This window comes from Sphaeramia orbicularis, chromosome 12 (assembly GCF_902148855.1).
Source record: "Sphaeramia orbicularis chromosome 12, fSphaOr1.1, whole genome shotgun sequence".
Classification (NCBI taxonomy): Eukaryota; Metazoa; Chordata; class Actinopteri; order Kurtiformes; family Apogonidae; genus Sphaeramia; species Sphaeramia orbicularis.
The window spans coordinates 54,651,323-54,671,010 of NC_043968.1; the positions used below are offsets into that span (position 1 = coordinate 54,651,323).

Sequence of the window (19,688 nt, forward strand, 5' to 3'; positions counted from 1 at the left end):
GCGGGGTACACCTTGGACATGTCACCAGTTCATCACAGCTGACATATAGAGACAAACATCACACCTATGGGCCATTTAGATTAACCTATCAGTGCATGTCTTTGGATGGTGGGAGGAAGCCAAAGTACCCAGAGAGGTCCCACCCCCATCAACCGGTGTTATGTTCAATTTTCTACCTCTAAATTTCTAAAAATATTTTTATGGTCTGACTGTAAACAATAATGTTCTACCACAATTAACAATTTACTTTCCTCACATCTTACTTAGAAAGAAAAATCTCCCATTAAACTTCAAAGAAACATTGTTTATAAACTATATGGACAAAAATATTGGGACACATCATGGCTGCACATGTAAAATGTCCTGTTCATGCTAATTATCATTATATTTCCCCCAAAACTAAAAAAATCCAACAGAACATAGACCGGGATCGCAAATTGGGAAACAAACTGCACAAAAACCAAGTGGAGGTTTGTTAAACTTAACTAAAACCCTTTTAAAGGAGTTCTAAAAGCAGATGAAAAATGATATTCTCAGTCTCCCACCAAGTCTGTTGTAAAGATAGAAAAAAAAGAAAAGGTGGGTCTTAAACTCTAGGGGGAAATTGGTGTCACTGGTTAGAAAGAGGAGACGATAAAAGGACAGAAAGTGGCCAACTCAAAGCTAAGTGGGGCTGAATGTCAGACACCAAAGGGGATGTTGCTTTGTGGACAGCTCACAGCCAACTGAGCTGGCACTTCCAGCTCCTTTTAAAGCCTACCTGACTAATTACAGCCAGGTGGGGGCACCACAGCAGGTGAAGCTGATAACCACTAATGACCTGTGGCCATGATCCGAAAACCCAGAGGGAAACAACAATAGTGGGGTAATCTGTGGCTGTAACAATAACCAATATGATATTTATTACAATATAAAACTACATTATGAATAATCTACAAAGTCAGGACCATTTTAGGTATCTACAAATCAGAGACTTTATTACAAAAAAACATTTAAGGATAATACAACAATTGGAGATGAAATCCTGGATATTTTCCAAAAAGCGTATAATGATGGTACCTACTGTGGTGGAAAAATTTACTTTTTATATTTTATACTCTTTATATTTTATACTGTTAGTACATCTTCTTTTAATGCTGAGTCATTAGTCATTATGTGTGATGTTTACCACTCTGTAACACCCCCAACCCAGGAACGGAGTTCTTGCCTTGAGTTAAAACCCAAACACCTAAATGTCTGAATGTGTAGATAGAGAATGGCGCCTGCACTCCAGATTGGATCCAAGCAAGGTTAGAGTGGAGAGGTCATCATGACCTCTTCACGGAGCAGAGAAGGAGTAGTATGGGGTGGTACGAAGGAATGACATCATAGTTTGAGGGGGTTGGATTTGGTTCTATATAATCTTTAGTTTTCTCTTGTTTAAGCAGACTTCACTTACAGAGTTTCTCTGTGATTGACTTCTCAATAAATGCATTTATTTATTTTAACTCTAACTTTCTCTCCTCCTCTTTGTGTGTGGGTTATCAGTTGAACATTTCCATAACAAATTGGCGCTGCGAGCAGGGTTCCATGTGTGCTGTCGGGCGGGGGAACGGAGGTTGGTGGACTGATCATCCTACGGGCCAAAAAAGCGGCTGTAGCCCCGTGGTAAAACGACACCGCAGACGGGGGACCGGCCCCGAGCCCCGCCCGTCTCACCACTGGAATCGGAACTGAGTTCAACGCCACACACGGTGAGAAAGTTACAGTTTGGGGTGTTGGGGCTGTTACTCTCTGTGTTCCAAACTCACGTCACTGGGCACGTCACTGAAACAATAGTGGCGTGCGATTCGGGTTTATATATATATAAAAAAAAATAAATAAATAAAATAAAATAAAAAAAATAAAAATGAAAAATAAAAAAATAATAAATAAAAAATAAGAATAAGTATATATATATATATAGACCTGAGTCGGGTTGCTATTGTATGCAAATACAATAGAGTACAGGCGTTTTTGGGAGATTTTTTTCGCCTTCAACCAAAAAGAAAATCGTATAGGGTTGCTATTGTATGCAAATACAATAGAGTACAGGCGTTTTTGGGAGATTTTTTCGCCTTCAACCAAAAAGAAAATCGTATAAGGTTGCTAGTGTATGCAAATGCAATAGAGTACAGGCGTTTTTGGGAGATTTTTTCGCCTGCCTTCAACCAAAAAGAAAAATCGTATAAGGTTGCTACTGTATGTAAATACAGTAGAGTAAAGTTTATAACAAACTTGAAAGCGTTTTAGGTGATTTTTTCGCTGACAACTGAAAAGAAAAATCAGGGTTTTTTAGTATTTTGTTCGCCAAGGAACAAAAACCACTTAGAAGACGTTCTAAGTGTAAAAATGGGAAACCGGCCGGGGCACAGTGACGGGGGTGTGGACAGAGAGGCCCCTATTCCAAAACCCATGGGTAAAAAGAAAATATGGGGAAATTGTGCTTGAATGTGCTGATTATTGGGTAAACATGGGTATTTTTTCTAAAATGCCAACTTTGGGTGTGCAAAAACTGAATGAGTTAAAGGGAGGCAAAGAGAGAAAAAACAAAGTCAGGGAATTTAAACAATAGGAACCTTGTAACAAATGTTTTGAGATGTGGTGAATGAAGCAAAAACAAACTGAGGCATGTGTAACCGTAGATGACACCATCTAGCTGTGTTTTTTTCCCTTTATGCCTAATTTGTTAGAATATTTAAACCACTTCTTTTCATTCATAACTTTATACTTCCCTTGTATTTTTGTGCGACGTCTGTGCTACGTCTGTAAGATCTGGTAAATTATGCTGCTGGTTATAAAAACAGATATAAAACAGATTATACAGATTAAACAGTTATATTTTAGATTGTCAAGGAGCTTGAGCTCCGCCACTTTACCATATACCATATGCCCCCCCCTTGTGTTTCTGTGCAGGCAGCGAAGTTGGTGTCCGGGTCTGGACGCCTGCCCACAAAGACGCCGCGAGAACCCGCCCCCCCTCCCGGAACACTCAGCCGTAATTCCAGAACCGGCCAAACGTCAACGGGCCCCAGCAGGCCCCCCAGGTCTGCTGACCCCCGGCCTTCTCCACCACCGGAGCCAGACTCCACACAACCCGACTCCACCCCCGCTGCTGATGCTGCAGGCAGGGGGGAGGACTGACTTCTGGCACAGCTGCACAAATGCCCACGGTGGAAGTCAGTGGACCAGACGGTCCTGTTGTGGTGTTCAGGGCATGGACATTCACTGAAACATCTACCTGATCCATCCGAGGGACTTTCTGCAATGAACACAGACCCACCGGGTCCGAACTCAGGCGGCTTCTGGCTGCACAGATGACCCCTAGCCTCTGCCGGACGTTTTTTCCCACCTGAGGCTGTCTGTCTGCATGGACAAACCTGAAACAGGCCTGATGAGACAGTGGAAGATTCCAGACGCAGGGCAGGGGTCACTTTCATCAGACACTCTGGACTGGTCCGCCCGACCCCCCCCGGGGAACAGCGTGGGCGGGGACCGGAGAACACTCGAGGCCCACCTACACCCGGAAAGGGGTGGTCCGACATGTGGAGGGGTGGGCCACCTCTGTGGCCAACCAGGACATGGGAAAAGGGACTGCCCACAGAGAAGGCGAGGCGGAGACAGCCACGTGGAGGGAACGGGGCAGGGGATTGGCTCGCGGCCCTGGAGGGCGGGTCTCCAGACACGGATTCCACACCCACTACAGCTTCTGCTGCACTGCCCAAGGGAGGAGGAGGTGACACACACACACACACACACACACACACGCTCAGCTGTGTACTGACTCCTATCAGAAGCTCCCTGTGGTTGATCTTACTATAAGCAGGTTTAAGTTATTGTTTTTAGTAGATAGTGGAGCTACATACTCTGTGATCAGACATGTAGACTTAACACCTACACTAAAGTTGAGTGGAAAAACTATTATTTCTGTGTCGGCTGGTGGTAAACAGGACAGAGAGAGCTTTACTGTTCCGTTGACATGTGTTTCACAAGAATGTACTTTCTAACATTCTTTTTTTACTCGCACCCGTCTGTCCCATTAATTTGTGTGGGCGGGATTTGATGTGCAAATTGGGGGTAAAACTTGAATCGGGTCCAGAGGGGTTAACGATAACTCAACAAAACACAGTCGCAGGCACAGATCTCCACTCACATTGTGTGTATGCACACACAATGGTTAGGTATGCTGCTGGGTGACCAGATTCTGTATACCACTGGAAAGTCTGTTCCCCCCAAATTACAGAAAAATGGGTCGAGCTAAGTGACAGCAGACTTCAGCCTGGCGCTTATGTCTCACCCCCAAATGATTTATAGTGTGCTTCTCATTTCAGTCCTGGAGGCCCTGACCCCACATATGAGGAAAAGTTTTTTCACACAGAGTCTGATAAGCTCACAACTGGTTACATGTTTTGGGATTCATATTTTTTTGGGCATTGTCTGTGTCACTGACTGATAACCAACATTCTTTTTACAGGCTTGGTGCTGCACCACGTATGTTGCTCTTTCCAAACCATGCCATGCAGATTGGAAAGACGTGGGCCCGTTTGTGGAAAAGGCCTTGCAGGTGTCAGATTTGTGTCCCACCTCTGACCCGGCCATCATGTTCGCTCCCCGACTGGGGGTATACAGACAGAGCATGATATCAGTGTTTCACTGTCAGAAAACTGTACAGTTGTTAAATGATGAAGCGCTCACCTGTATGTCTACATCTCCCACAGGCCTCTCACCCGTCTCCGTGCCACCCAAACTGGCTGATATCCCACCTGGTGTCTGGGCTACTGGTCCACATGATGTGGGTCTCGTCCGGAACTGCCCACTGGTCATCATTACCCCGCGATCTGATTACAGGCCATGTCAAAAACAGTCCGAGTTCTAAGCTTATTTGAATGTGGGAATTATAGTTCCATGTCCTGATTCACCGGTCAGGACCCCAATTTTTCCTGTGGAAAAAAGTGCGAACCCTCCTGACCCAGACACATGGCGGTTTATTCAAGACCTGCAGGCAGTAAACAAAGCCGTGGTTCCACACGTGCCCACGGTTCCAAATCCACACACAATTTTGTCACAAATTCCGCCATCTGCGTCTCACTTTTCTGTTATTGACCTGTCGAACGCGTTCACATCTGTGCCTGTGCATGCAGATAGCCAATATTGGTTTGCGTTTCAGTTCAAAAACAAAATGTACACATGGACACGCATGCCTCAGGGGTATTGTGAGGCCCCAACCATTTACAATTCCATTTTGGCTGAGTCGCTGTCCCACCTTGACCTCCCACCAGGTGTTGCTCTTTTGCAGTATGTTGATGACCTTCTCCTTTGTTGTCCTTCTTCACAGGCTTGTGTCGAGGCCACAAGGTCGTTGTTGCTTCACCTGGGGGAGGAGGGTCATAAGGTCAGCGCCAAAAAGCTCCAGTTTTGTAAACAGCAGGTTGTGTTTCTGGGGCACCTGATCTCTCAGAACCAAAGGCTCATCAATCCTAAACGGATTCGAGCCATTCAGAACATTGCTAGGCCGGTCACGAAAAAGCAGATGATGTCATTTTTAGGTATGACTGGTTATTGCAGGGCGTTCATTCCTGATTATTCTGAGCTCGAGCACCCTCTGACATCATGTATTCATGGTAAGGGCCTGAATGCACATGATAGAGTTGTGTGGACATCTGAGGCTGAACAGGCGTTCACGTCTCTCAAAATGGCCTTGGGTTCTGCCCCTGCTTTGGCCCTCCCTGACCCGGCCAAACCATTCACACAGACTGTGGATGAGAAACGTGGGTTTATGTCTTCTGTTTTGTTGCAGGCTCACGGTGACAGATTACGCCCGGTGGCGTATTTCTCCACTAAACTTGACTCTGTGGCTGCGGGTCTTCCTTCTTGCCTCCGTGCCGTCGCTGCATGTGAAAAGGCTGTGGCTGCATCACGTGACATTGTTGGGTATAACCCTTTGACTGTGTTGGTTCCACATTCTGTCTCTGTCATTCTTTTAGAGCAGAAGACCCCACATCTGTCCGCAGCCCGGTGGCGCAGATATACCACCGTTCTGCTGGACATGCCAAATGTCACTGTGAAGCGCTGTACGACGCTTAACCCCGCCACACTACTTCCGACTGCTGAGGATGGAGAACCTCATTGTTGTGAGGCCGCGTTGGAGCAGACATGTTCCCCTCGCCCGGACATCTCTGATGTGCCCTTGTCAAACCCTGACTTTGTTTTCTTCACAGATGGTTCTTCTTTTAGGGACGCGTCTGGCACGAACAGGGTTGGTTTTGCGGTGTGCACGTCCATCGACACGGTCTCCTCAGGCCCCTTGCCCTCACACTATTCAGCACAGGCGGCTGAGCTCGTCGCTTTGACGGAGGCCTGTAAGTTGGCTGAGGGCCATTCTGTCACTATCTTTACTGATTCCAGGTATGCCTTTGGTGTGGTGCATGACTTTGGGGCCCTGTGGAAGCACCGTAGATTTTTGAAGTCCGATGGTAAGCCGATTCTGAATGCATCTCTTGTGGCACATCTGTTGGATGTTGTTCTTCTCCCTTCTGCTATTGCAGTTGTGAAATGTCAGGCGCATCAGAAGGAAGACACTGACGTCACGCAGGGGAACTCCCGAGCAGATGCAGCTGCCAGGGCTGCTGCGTCCTTGGAGGCCGCCTCCTCCTTCTTGTCTCAGCAGTCAGAGGGGGCCCCTCCCGCGTCAGTGTCTGACACACAGTCCTTTGCCACTCCTGATGAAAGGCGTGTTTGGGCCTCGTGTGGTTGTGCACTGGATTCTTCTTCTGTGTGGCGTGCTGCTGATGGGCGACCTTGTCTACCCAAACATTTCTTCCCCTGGTTTGCTAAGTTGACACATGGCGTAGATCATGTGTCTAAGGGAGGAATGTTAGATGCTATAGCACAGTATTGGTTCACGAAGGGGTTTACAGTAGTTGCAGAGAAATTTTGCAAGAAATGTCTTATCTGTGCTGCTCATAACACTACAAAGTCTTTCCCATGTCGCTCAGCAGGTCACGAGCAACCACACCTCACCTTTGACCACCTTATGATGGATTTTGTGGAGCTGTCTCCAGCTGAGGGTAAAAAGTATTGTCTGGTGATGGTAGACATGTGGTCCAAATGGGTTGAATGTTTTCCTGCAAAACATGCAGACAGCTCCACAGTGGCTAAGGCTTTGTTAACTGAAATTTTGCCTCGTTGGGGGATCCCAAAAAGGATCTCATCAGACAACGGTACTCACTTTGTGAACACAGCACTAACTGAGTTAGGGAAAATGCTAGGTTTTGATCTAAAAACACACTGTGCATACCATCCACAGTCAGGGGGGCCTATTGAAAGGGAAAATAGCACCCTAAAATCAAAACTGGCTAAATGTTGTGAGGAAACAGGTCTTAACTGGGTCAAGGCCCTACCTCTGGTTTTCATGCAAATGAGAATGAGACGTAGGAGTCGAAGTGGGCTGAGTCCTTTTGAGATTATGTTTGGGAGACCCCATATACAGGTCTCCAGGCCCCCAACCAACCGGGTTGACATCATTGTTGGAGCATGACATGTTGTCTTAGTGTAGGAAACTCTCCTCTGAACTATCTCAAGTACAGGTACTGGTGAAATCAGCACTACCGGTTCCTGCAGAGGGGCTGCTTCATCCGCTGCAGCCGGGGGATTGGATCCTGGTTCGGGACTTCAGACGAAAGCACTGGAAACAGCGCAGGTGGCGAGGCCCTTTCCAGGTGCTCCTGACGACGCACACAGTGGTCAAGGTTGCTGAACGTGCCATGTGGATCCATGCGATCCACTGTAAGCGGTTTCTGGGAGAACGCCAACTGCTGCAGCCGAGGACGGGCCGGAGCATCGATCGACAGCGTAGACTGGACGACTGGACACCGGAGCTGGACACAGCTGTATCATGCACCTACACTCACAAGACTCACTGGTTGAAACCTAGCGGTGGTAACGACCCCAGTGACGTCTCATATACACTTATCCTTTGCCTGGTCGCTGGCGAGTGACTGAAGATCCCCTGCCCCACACATACACTGATTCGATGACGATGGAGGTGATCAAAGGGTCAGCTGTCACCTGCATCACCCTCCTGTGCCTGTACATGTGGTACATGGACACATTCTATCAGGTATCTGATCCTTCACCAACACATCACATTCCTGTTGCGCCCTGGTCTGTCGGAGGACAGCCAGGGTCAGAAGAGCTTCGGAGACGTCACGGCCGTGACCTCCACCTCATTGATCACCACGACTATAGCGATAACACATGGTGGCGAGTGACACGTGATCTGACACGACGTGTCACTAATCAGTCTTGCTATGTGTGCAGTTTGATGCCACACAGCTCACATGAAGATACTCTGTTCGCTCCTTATCCTCTCTCGATCAATCACACACTGTTGACAATGATAAAGTGGACAGTGGGTGATTGGCCGTCTGTCGAAGAGTATCCCTGGCTGAGGTGGAAACCCAACATGACCTTCAGAAACCCCAGAAATTTCTCTAGAGATACTAATACTACTATGGTACAGAAAAATGTTGTTTTTCGGCTGAGAGACATGTCTAATCCTTTTTTCATTCCACAGTTGTGTTTCCATTCCCCAGTCACAGAACACACACGTTATAATTTGGGGCACACATCTGGGTGTAACATTACTCTCAAGGTAGCATGTGGGTTAGCAAATTGTGAAAACAGGACTGATAAATACACTTTTCCAACAACAGGGACACTCTCTCCTTCTCCATTTATCGTCGTTTATAATCTCACTGCATTATTAGGTAAGTCCCCACTGATACGTTATGATTCTAAGACTAATGTTACGACTACATATAATGACGTACTAGCTTTAACTCCTTCTGATTATGGGTATGTCTGTCCTACAGATATGGTGTGGACGTGTGGTCAACACTCTTATTTGTATTTCCCAGCATGATGGGCAGGTACATGTCACCTCTCTTATTTGGTTCCAGCTACCTCCAAATTGACCATCAGCCCAGTTATGTCACCGCCTCACACCCGTGTAAAACGGGACCGGATTTCAGGTGGCCATAAGTTTGCAATCAGTATTATTCCCATGTACGGCCCTGCTCGTTTATCTTGGTACATAGAGGAGCTTTCTGTGGAGCTAGAAAATCTCACAGCGTCAGTTGAAAGAGGATTTGATGCTCTTACCAGTGAGATGAAGGCTCTCCGCACTGTCACGTTACAGAATAGGGCAGCTTTGGATCTCCTATTGGCCGAAAAGGGAGGTGTCTGTCATCTTATTGGCGATCAGTGCTGTACCTATGTACCTGATGTTACTGCTAACATGTCAGATGTCCACAATCAGCTTGATCACCTTAGACGGGTCCTACATGAGGAAAACACTGCATACACTACAACAGGTTGGGATTTTTGGGGCTGGCTGATGTCTGGGGGATGGAAGACAATGTTGATGAAAATTGTTGCTATGATTTTTGGTGTGTTTGTATTACTCCTTGTATTATCCTGTTGCATCATTCCAATAATACGGTCAATGATCAGCAATGTGATTGGTACTTTTAGTATGGTACTGCATGAAGTGATTGATGATGATAATAACGATTGTGATTTTGATGACTTAGATGATTTTGAGGATGACGAAGAAAGCAATGTGTAATCCTGTAATCCTTATGGTTTGATGATCATTTATAATCATTTATTGATACTCGTACGTAAATTTTATGTTTTTGCATGATTGATTCGGTTGAATAATCAAAAGGGAGGAAATGTGGTGGAAAAATTTACTTTTTATATTTTATACTCTTTATATTTTATACTGTTAGTACATCTTCTTTTAATGCTGAGTCATTAGTCATTATGTGTGATGTTTACCACTCTGTAACACCCCCAACCCAGGAACGGAGTTCTTGCCTTGAGTTAAAACCCAAACACCTAAATGTCTGAATGTGTAGATAGAGAATGGCGCCTGCACTCCAGATTGGATCCAAGCAAGGTTAGAGTGGAGAGGTCATCATGACCTCTTCACGGAGCAGAGAAGGAGTAGTATGGGGTGGTACGAAGGAATGACATCATAGTTTGAGGGGGTTGGATTTGGTTCTATATAATCTTTAGTTTTCTCTTGTTTAAGCAGACTTCACTTACAGAGTTTCTCTGTGATTGACTTCTCAATAAATGCATTTATTTATTTTAACTCTAACTTTCTCTCCTCCTCTTTGTGTGTGGGTTATCAGTTGAACATTTCCATAACACTACCAAAAGATAATTTCTAGACTATACTGAGCTCTCCAGAATATAAAGGGAGACCATACTCTGGACATTAAAACAAGATGGGACTCATAGGGCAACCTCACGATAACAGTGGACGAATGGGACAGAATCTGTAGACAACAATGGACAACAACAAGCTCCCCCTCCTGGAGGGAATACAGCTGGAAGAACATGACTCGATTCTTTTGTACCCCAGCACAGAAAGCTAAGTACTCTGACCAGTCTGCATGTCGGAGGTCCTGTGGAAGTACGGTGGAAAACCACTTCCATATCTTCTGGGACTGTCCCTCCATTTTGGAGATGTGTCCATGGCCTCTTGGAGGCAGTTCTTAAGTTTAAAATTTGTTTTGACTTTAAGACCATGTATCTCAACAATTTAGAAGAACTCAGTAAGAGTGATAAATGGTTATTGAGATTACTCTTAGTGGCAAGTAAGAAGACTGACTGGAAAACGGCTGAAAAGAGACATACCCACTATAAATGACTGGACTGATGTAGTGTACAATATATGTGTCATGGAGAAAATCACATTTAATTTAAGATGTAAAACTGATATTTTTTCCGAAAATTGGTCAAACTGGCTCACTTATATTGTAACTGTGAGACCGGACTTTGTATAATTACAAAGGATCCTCAAACTTTACTGTAAAGGAAAAAAATAGTATGGGTATACGGGTATATTGATGCACGTGTGTGATGTACGTATATGTGAACCAGATGCTGCTCTGAGGCTGGACTCTCCTGATTGGACTGAATGAGGTATGCATGGATCAGGGCCCCCCACAAATGCTGGGCCCCATGAATTTGTCATGTTTACCCCCCCTTTACAGCGCCCCAGCCTTTGTTCATAGTGCATGAGTTAGGCAATTATGCTACAAGGCTAATAATATGTATGCTCGTTTCAACCCTGTAAAAATAACAAAGCTAAAGGTGGACTAAAGCTTTTACACAGTACTGTATGTCTTTTTTTTTTATTTATCCTTTCAAGAAATTATACTATATATTTGGATCTGAAATCACCAATGAATAAGAATAGTAATAGTGAGCTGATGTCCTGTCCCATCCCTTCCAGTTGTGCCAAAATGGACCTCATTTCATTTAAAAAAATAAAAAAATGTAGGTCTGGGCAAGTTAATGCGTCATTACTGCGTTAACACATTCATTAAATAACGCTGACAATTTTTTTTTTTTTTTTTTATCTCCTGTTAATGCCGTTTTATTATAACTCATATTCTTCTGCCCCTACTTGTGTGCGTGTAGCGATTAGCTCAGCAGATAGACAACAGGTTTCCCTAGAAAAGCCGGACGCCCAAAACTTCTCTCCAAATCTTTTACTGTGGACTCATGGTAAAACTGCCACATACATACAAAATATGTCTCAGTTCTGTTCATTGCCTTAGTACATTTATATGGCATTATACATTTAAATGAATGGGAAAAAGACCGCTAGCTCGATGCTAACTTGAATGGAAAAATCCATAGACATGCTAACAATTAGGATTTACAGATTAATTTAAGATTTACAACGTCTTTTTATCCAGCAACAAAGGTTCACATTAGAGATATTTTATACAATTCATTCTTACAACAACTGAACATAAAATACTCACATGCAAATGTTTTTCAGGCCGTACAAACAGAGTGAAAGAAACATGTCTGTTAGTTCCTTCTTATGTCCGAACTGACTACGGGAACACCGCAAGTACAAAACATACATTAGTGCAACTTGTTCCAACCACTAGAGGGCCCCTTTGCTTGCTTTTAACAACTGAACATCACATATTTTTGGGCTTATTAGTATTAGTACTTATTAGTGGGCTTAAGACTCCTGTCAATCACTCACAACCGGAAATAAACTGGTGGGGACATAAACATGGAGAAAAGTACCGGCCTTTTACATGGACATTTTCATTTTAAATGTGTACAGATGGTGGGGTTGATAAGGCCAAAGGTGTTTGTAAGCACTGCAATGTGGAATTATTTTTTATCACCGGAGTACTTCCAGTCTGAAATATCACTTAAAGGCAATACACGCTGTTGATGCCAGCACCCCCCCCCCCCCATATAACTATGCGATTAATTGTGATTAATGGCAGAAATCCATGCGATTAATTGCGATTAAAAAATTTAATCACTGCCCAGCACTAAAAAAATGTTATTACAGTTGATGATGAAATATGATTGGATCCCTTTACACATATGACACTTGTCACTTAAAAGATTACTTTACAAGTCAAGAAAGTTGTTGCACTATCAGAGTGTGAAAATGCATAAATATAAAGATTACACATGAAAGTTGTCGTCATCATAACTGTCTCTGTCCATATTCAGAGTCTGAAAGTGTCTCTGCAGTTTCAGCACAACCAGACTGACCTAAAATCGATACTACTTTGGTGTGGTGATGCATATCTGAGATGCACTCCACCGAGTCGTTTGACACTACACTAGATGTTTCTTTACCATCTTTGCTACAAACCATGACTGTCTTGGTTCATAATAATCCTCACTGATGTGTAACTGATGCCGCTAAGTTAGGTTCCATGGAGCACAGCAGAAGGGGCGGGGCTCTAACTTGAGCCTTGTCGTTGCACTGGGTGACATGTTTGCGTTCCAGCTCAAGCAAATTAGCTTACAATTAATTAGCTTCCAGGTGCACAGATGATTCAGGCAAATTGTTACCAGGTGTTCAACAGTAACAAAAGTCTCTTGATTTCATAGATATTTCATTTGATTTGCATTCATTTAACTGTACATCAGCGTTTCATATCTACAACTGAAACACTGCCAAGTACTGACAATCCTTTTTCACTTGTTTCCAACCCCGAAGAAGTCAAGTACATCAAGCAGAAGAGAAAGTGAGAAGTTTTAATGAATCCTCTGGCTTTCAGACGAAGCACAGAACGGCTGCTATTTATAATGTTTGCATTTTCGTACCTGAAAGAAAGCTGTTTGTCTCTGTTCTCATCACACAAGCCCAAAGTTTCTAAAGCACTTCAAAGTTTAAAGAATTCAGTGTTCAAAGGTTTTTATTTGTACTGTATGTGCAGATAAAAGAGGGTTACTCTCCTCCTTCTGTGTTTCTTCCATAGTTTTAATTGAATTCTGTTCATGATTTGCAGCTGTGTTTTATTTTATGTAAGTCTAATCCCATTGTGTTTTTTAAAGCCTTGTTGTTGACTATGCAATGTTTGCTGTTTTAAGTTGCTGCAAAAGTAAATCTTATTTTTCTTATTACTTTAGGCAGATGTAAAGCCAGTAGGACACTAATGCTTCATCCAAATGTTCACACCCTGAAATGTAAACTTCTGTTGCAGAAGTTCTTACACGAGGGACTATTTAGTGACAAATGAGAAACTTCCCAGACAGTGTGTGTGGATTTGTTTCCTCCCCACAGCACCTACAGCTTCTCCAAACATTATTAACGCCGAGCTGCTGTGTGTGTTAAGGCTGCGGTGCCGTACCTGATCTCGTTGGAGAACTCCTTCTCGTAGCGCTGCCTGCTTTTTAGCTTCCAGTAAAGGAGGACGATGAAGACCAACAGGATGAAGATGAGGAGGAGCGAACCCACGACCACGCCGACGATCACCGCTGCTTTGTTGGGAGCTGCAACATCGTCAACAAGAAGAAATTAATGTCTCTGAAGAGCGATAAAAATAGTCGCAATGGCCCTGTATCTCACCAACATGTTCTATCAAGGATCAACAACAAGTTGAATTTGTGTGGTTGTCAGGTTCAGTCTCTATGTTATGCCACGTTTCCACTACGTGGTACCGGTTCGACTTGACTCGGCCTTTTTGCGTTTCCATTATGAAAAAGGACCTGGAACCTGGTACCCGGTACTAGTTTTTTTTGGTATCACCTCCGCCGAGGTTCCAAGACTGGGGAACAGATACTAAAATGTGACGTGTAAACACTGCAGACCACTGACTGGTCAGAGAGTTGTCTCTGTGACCCGCCATTTTACAAAAAAACAGACATGGAAGTTGACAGTAAATATAGCAGTAGGTTAATCCACACGATGACAGCCCACTAAACTACACCATGGTCGCTTGAGGAGATTCAGATGTAAAAATTCAGCATGAGCTTGACAAGACAACACGCAACAAGCGAGTTTATTAGCAACTCTCTGAGCAGATGACACGGAAGTAATGCGCCGCATCGCTTTGGCGTCCAGGTACTGTAAAGTCAGTAGTATCCTGTAATGGAAACGGTCTCCAGGAGGAGTACCTGGTACCCGAGTCGAGCTGAGTCGAGTCGAGTCGAGTCGAGCCGGTTCCACAGAGTGGAAACGGGCCATTAGAGTCCTGTGGTCTTAATGCAGGAGATCAGTCTCCCAATAGAAGTGGGTGGTACTTTCACTGAAGGAGAATTCAACTAATTAAATGAAAGTCCATATATGATTTCCCATTCTGTAATTGACCCAAGGAAGCTACATAAAACATTTGAAATGAATCCAACCAGTAGTTTCAGAGGGAAAGATTAATGAAATCTAGACATTGGTGACCTTGAGTCTGGCCCTTCAAGGTCACTCAAGGTCAAAGGTCATGGACCCAAATGGAAGTCCATATATGACTTCTTCTCAGTGCTCAATAGTAACTATATTGATAACTAACCATTTCCATATTAAAAGCCATCAAAATATGGCCCATTATAAGTAAAGGCTATTTTTTTATACTTCAAAAATTCGTCAAAAATTCATAAATTGAAATTTCTCAAATCTGTGAGCACAGTTTGTAGACATTGTCTCAAGGAAGCTACATAAGAAATTTGAAATGACTCCGATCAGTAGTTTTGAGAAGATGTTTGAAGAAATTGCTAATAAAGACAAAGATGAAGACAATGACAAAGATGAAGAACAGGAAGACGACACTGGACACAGCCTTTTTACTATACCTCATGACCTATTGGTCAGTGAGCTCATAAAAAAACACAATATGTACAATTCATTATCCAGTATAGTCCTGTTACACTCTTTTGTTTCCCATAGTTGCTCTCTACAGATTCCATTTCTCAGTCTAATGACAAGTAAAAATCTCTGATTTTTTTTTTTTTTTAGCTTTGTTACTGTAAAGTTCAGGTAAAAGCATCCATCTTCAAAGTTCAAGTGGGACACCTGGGATTATGCTTGACTGGCTACATAACATCCTGACCACTGAGCATACAAGTAGTAATAATATCGATTATTTCATTACAATGGAACCTTTCACAAAATGAGCAACGCGAGCACCTCAGAGAATGTAACACTATCCACACTGATATGCCCAGTGACGTTTAACTTGTGTTGAGCATTACTGGCCATCGTATGACATTGATATCTGGTTTATTTTTTTTGGACCACGTTTGGTACATCTAACAAGACCTACAGCTGTGGAGATGCTGTGACCTGGTTTGTTTGTTTGTTTGTTTACTGTTAATTTCAATTGATATATACATCTTATATATAGACAACAGTGGTTCAACACAGTGGTGCAGTGGTTAGCACTATCACCTCACAACAAGAAGGTCCTGGGTTTGATTCCAACAACAACAACTCCAACACGGGGGGGGGCGCATTCTGTGTGGAGTTTACATGTTCTCCCCATGTTTGCGTGGGTTCTCTCTGGGTACTCTGGCTTCCTCTCACCATACAAAGATTTGCACTAATAAGTTAGGCAATTAATCTAAATTGCCCATAGGTGTGAATGTGAGAGTGATTGGTTGTTCGTCTCCATGTATGTCAGCCCTGCGATGAACTGGTGTTCCCTGCCTCTGCCCATACACTCCTGCCTAACCCTAACCTTAATCCTAAACCCTAACCCTAACCTTAAACCTAACCCCTAACCCTAAACCCTAACCCTAGTCCTAAACCCTAACCCCTAACCCTAATCTTTTACTTCTTTCCATAAATTCATGCTTGATCTGAACCAACTTGACCACTTACTGTACATTCCGGACTATAAGCCGCTACTTTCTCTCGTTTTGTACCCTGTGGCTTATACAGCGATGCAGCTCGAGTATAGATTTATACAGGGTAACGGCCTCCAGGAGGCACTCTAGCAGGAAGCGCAAAAGTGAGACAGACAGGTGGAAGAGGTGATGCGAAGAGGAGAAGTTTTAATCTTAACTTTGAACAATCATTTTGCGTGTCATGCACAAACCCTCATCACGGAAAACACACGAAGAAATGCATATGATGCAGCTTTTAAGTTAAAAGCAATCAGTGTGCCTGTCCAAGAAGGAAACAGAGCTGCTGCATGGAAGTTTGAGCATTGAGCAACAACGGAGGAGAGATGTAGAAGGTGGATGACGGAGGCTTTGAGGCTGTTCAACTCCAACACTGAAGAGGACGACTTCAGTGGTTTAATGAGCAGAAGGAAGATGAAGATAGAGATCAATGATTTTTCTGTTTTTTTTTAACCAGCCGTGTTCCTGTCGTTTTACTGCCGTGTTACAGGCACTGTTTGGAAAAAAGCAGTTAAGGTATGGAAATAAATATTTAAATAATCTGCCTGTTTACCATCTTTCTGTGTAAATATCTCATGTTACAATGTGGACACCTATGGCTTATAGTCAGGTGAGCCTTATAGCCCAGAAAGTACACTACCTTAACATGACTAACAATAAGTGAAAGAAAAACTGAATGACCCTTCAACAACAGCCCAAAAATATGAGCACTTACACTAGACACTATGAAGTCAAGAAGATGTAATATGGAGGTCTGATCCACAGTTTATGAATCACATACAGACGAATATATTCTGTAGACCCACTGAAATGCAGGCGGCTCATTTTAGTCCAAACCAAAACATTTATTTTAAGCTGAAACCACGCTGAAAACAGAATACACTCCTCAGTCCAGAAACGCTCACATTTACTAGATTCATCTCCATGTATTTCTCTAGCTTCTGTCTTGTTCAGATCCATTTACACAGACTTTCTGCACATCTTTTCAAAGCAGGCAGTATTCCTCCATTCAAGCACGGTGCCAGCCAAACAAAGCAGACAAGCTTTTAACCGGTCCATTCATCCTTGTTTTTAATGTGTGTTTTAGTTTATGCTGTCTTCTTTCTTGTTTCACTTACACCCTGTGAGGCTATTAGAGATTTGTATAATGATTTTGGACTCGCTTCATATGAGGCAACAGAGCTATTTAAACATTAATGGGAATAACACACTCAATAGCAGGAAGTGGCTTATGAAAAGCAGATATCTGTAAAAGATTGACTTCAGTAAATAAAGTGATTTCTATGTACAGTGTGTATGTCCTGTCCTCATTAGAATACATAATGAGGGGAGTGCGCAAACATTATTGGTGCACAGTGGAAACAGTGAGCGAAAGGCAGATCAATCACAACATTTGGCAAAACAACAAACATTTCTGAGGCTTTCATGATCACATGTGTGCATCATGCATGAACAAGACGATTATATGCATGAGGCTGTTTTCACTTACGTTTGTTGGCTTTCAGGATGATCCTGCAGCGTTCAGCACCAACAGCATTGTTCACCTCACAAAGGTAAATTCCTGCAAAGCTCTGTGAGTGGTTGCTGATTTTCAGCTCTCCAGTCAAACTGTCTGTGGAAAACAAACCCAGATTAGCACATATGGTACATACTGTCCATATAAGAGGCCGAAATGAGATGCACGTCGGCGGGGGTAGCTGCAGGATGTGGCTTATGCACAAGGAGATTTACAATATGCAAACACACACAAACTCCAGGCTCTTTTGTTTTGGTTTCTGCTCAGTTTTACTCGGTAGATTGCTTTCTAAAGGCTTTAATCCATTAACAGTGGTTTGGACCCATTATGTTTGCATTCAGATTGTTGTGATTCCTTCTGAATGAGGCCATGGATGAGGGTAGGTTACGGTAGGGATGCACTGATACCACTATTTTCCAGACCGAGTACGAGTACTTACATTTGAGTACTTGCCGATACCGAGTACCGATACAAGTATTTATTAATCCCATTCCAGTTGTTAGTTCCTTTTGTAAATGTGCTTTATTGTCGTTGTCATTAGTCTGACTGGAAAAAAAGTGCTGCTACTGACATTTAATGTGTTGGAATGAGTGTTTCTCAATTAATCCACCAGGGGGCGCCGCTCTGAATTAACCATACTGGACAAATACCACGAAGAGGAGTAAAGTTTTTGAGAAGAAGAAGAAGAGAGTCAGTAATAACAAACATGGAGACGACAGAGGTAACACTAATGTGATACTAATATTGCAGTGTTTTCTCTGGTCAGGTTTAAAAGTTTAGCTTCAGCAGGTAGAGAAAAGAGAAATGAGTGATAGGTTTCGTTTTCACCTCCGCTGGCAGCGGTCCACACCGCTCCGTACTCCTGGTGGTATTGTCCGTCTGGGTATGCATCCGCCAGCACCTGGTAAACGGATGGAATGTACGCAGAGGACCAACAGAATGCTGCGTCTGTATCCTTCTGTGTCTGTAACGTTACTTGCAGTCAGCGTTACTTTTATCACCGTTATTTATTTGGTTAAATTTCCACACTCTTCACACTCCACACACATTATTCCTCCTCCTCGTACCTGCTGCACTGAACTGTGAATGTCACACGGCCGTAAATGGTATCGGTGCAGTTGTATCAGATTACTTTTACGAGTACGCACACTGAGTATCGGAGCCGATGCCCGATACTCATATCGGTATCGGAGCATCCCTAGTTTACAGCTAACAATACTGGAAAAAAAACTCAATGTTAAGGTATAAGCAGAGAAGAAGAAATCCACTGCTTCTACACAAGAGCTGCAAGTTTAGAAGAAAATCATCATGTCTTCTTTACATTAAATAACTGCCTTGATAGGAAACAGCATGATGCAACAGCTTTTACCCTTGGCCCTCGCTGCAGGGTATTGTCATCAGTTTGTTGTCCATGTGTGCAAGAACTTTGGTGTGGACTGGTGGTTCTCAACCTGGGGGGGTGTGGACACTCTCCCGGGGGGGAGGGGGGCAACAGATAGTCAGTGATAACGTGAAGGGAGCTCACTTTCACTTGGTCACAGCTTTATCGACACGTCCTCCACATACAGGTCTGTTGTGTGACTTGTTGAATTATGTATTGAGGTCCGGATTGACGAGGGATTGAGGGTCCATGAGTGGGGGGCGTCTGGCATATGCCCCCCCCCCCTCCCCCTCCTCCTGTCGCAAATTTGTTTTCAGGGGTACAGCAGGTACTCCATGATAAGGTGAGGGGAACTCACTTTCATTTTCTCACAGCTTTATCTACAGAGCTATCTAACATGTCACCCACGTACAGGTCTGTTGCGTTACTTGTAGAAGTGCACCCCCCCCTCGTGTTTTTTTTTTGGGGGGGGGGGGGGGGGCAGGGGGCAGTAGGATGATGATGCCATTAGTGGGACTTGGTTCAAAAAAAGTTGAGAAACCCTGGCATGGACTGAAGGCTGAGGGTTTTCAAGTGCAGACACCTTATGTT

The 19,688-nt window shown here is 43.6% G+C and overlaps 1 protein-coding gene across 1 annotated transcript in view; it reads right to left on the reverse strand.

Moving 5' to 3' along the window:
* vsig8a (V-set and immunoglobulin domain containing 8a) overlaps nucleotides 1-19,688 on the reverse strand; it is a 77,662-nt gene that overhangs the window by 25,406 nt on the left and 32,568 nt on the right. The window contains exons 5-6 of the mRNA XM_030148357.1: nucleotides 17,690-17,812; nucleotides 13,719-13,860 (exon numbers count right to left, since the gene is read on the reverse strand). Of these exons, the coding sequence (XP_030004217.1) occupies nucleotides 13,719-13,860; nucleotides 17,690-17,812 (265 nt within the window). The remainder of the gene's footprint in view (nucleotides 1-13,718; nucleotides 13,861-17,689; nucleotides 17,813-19,688) is intronic.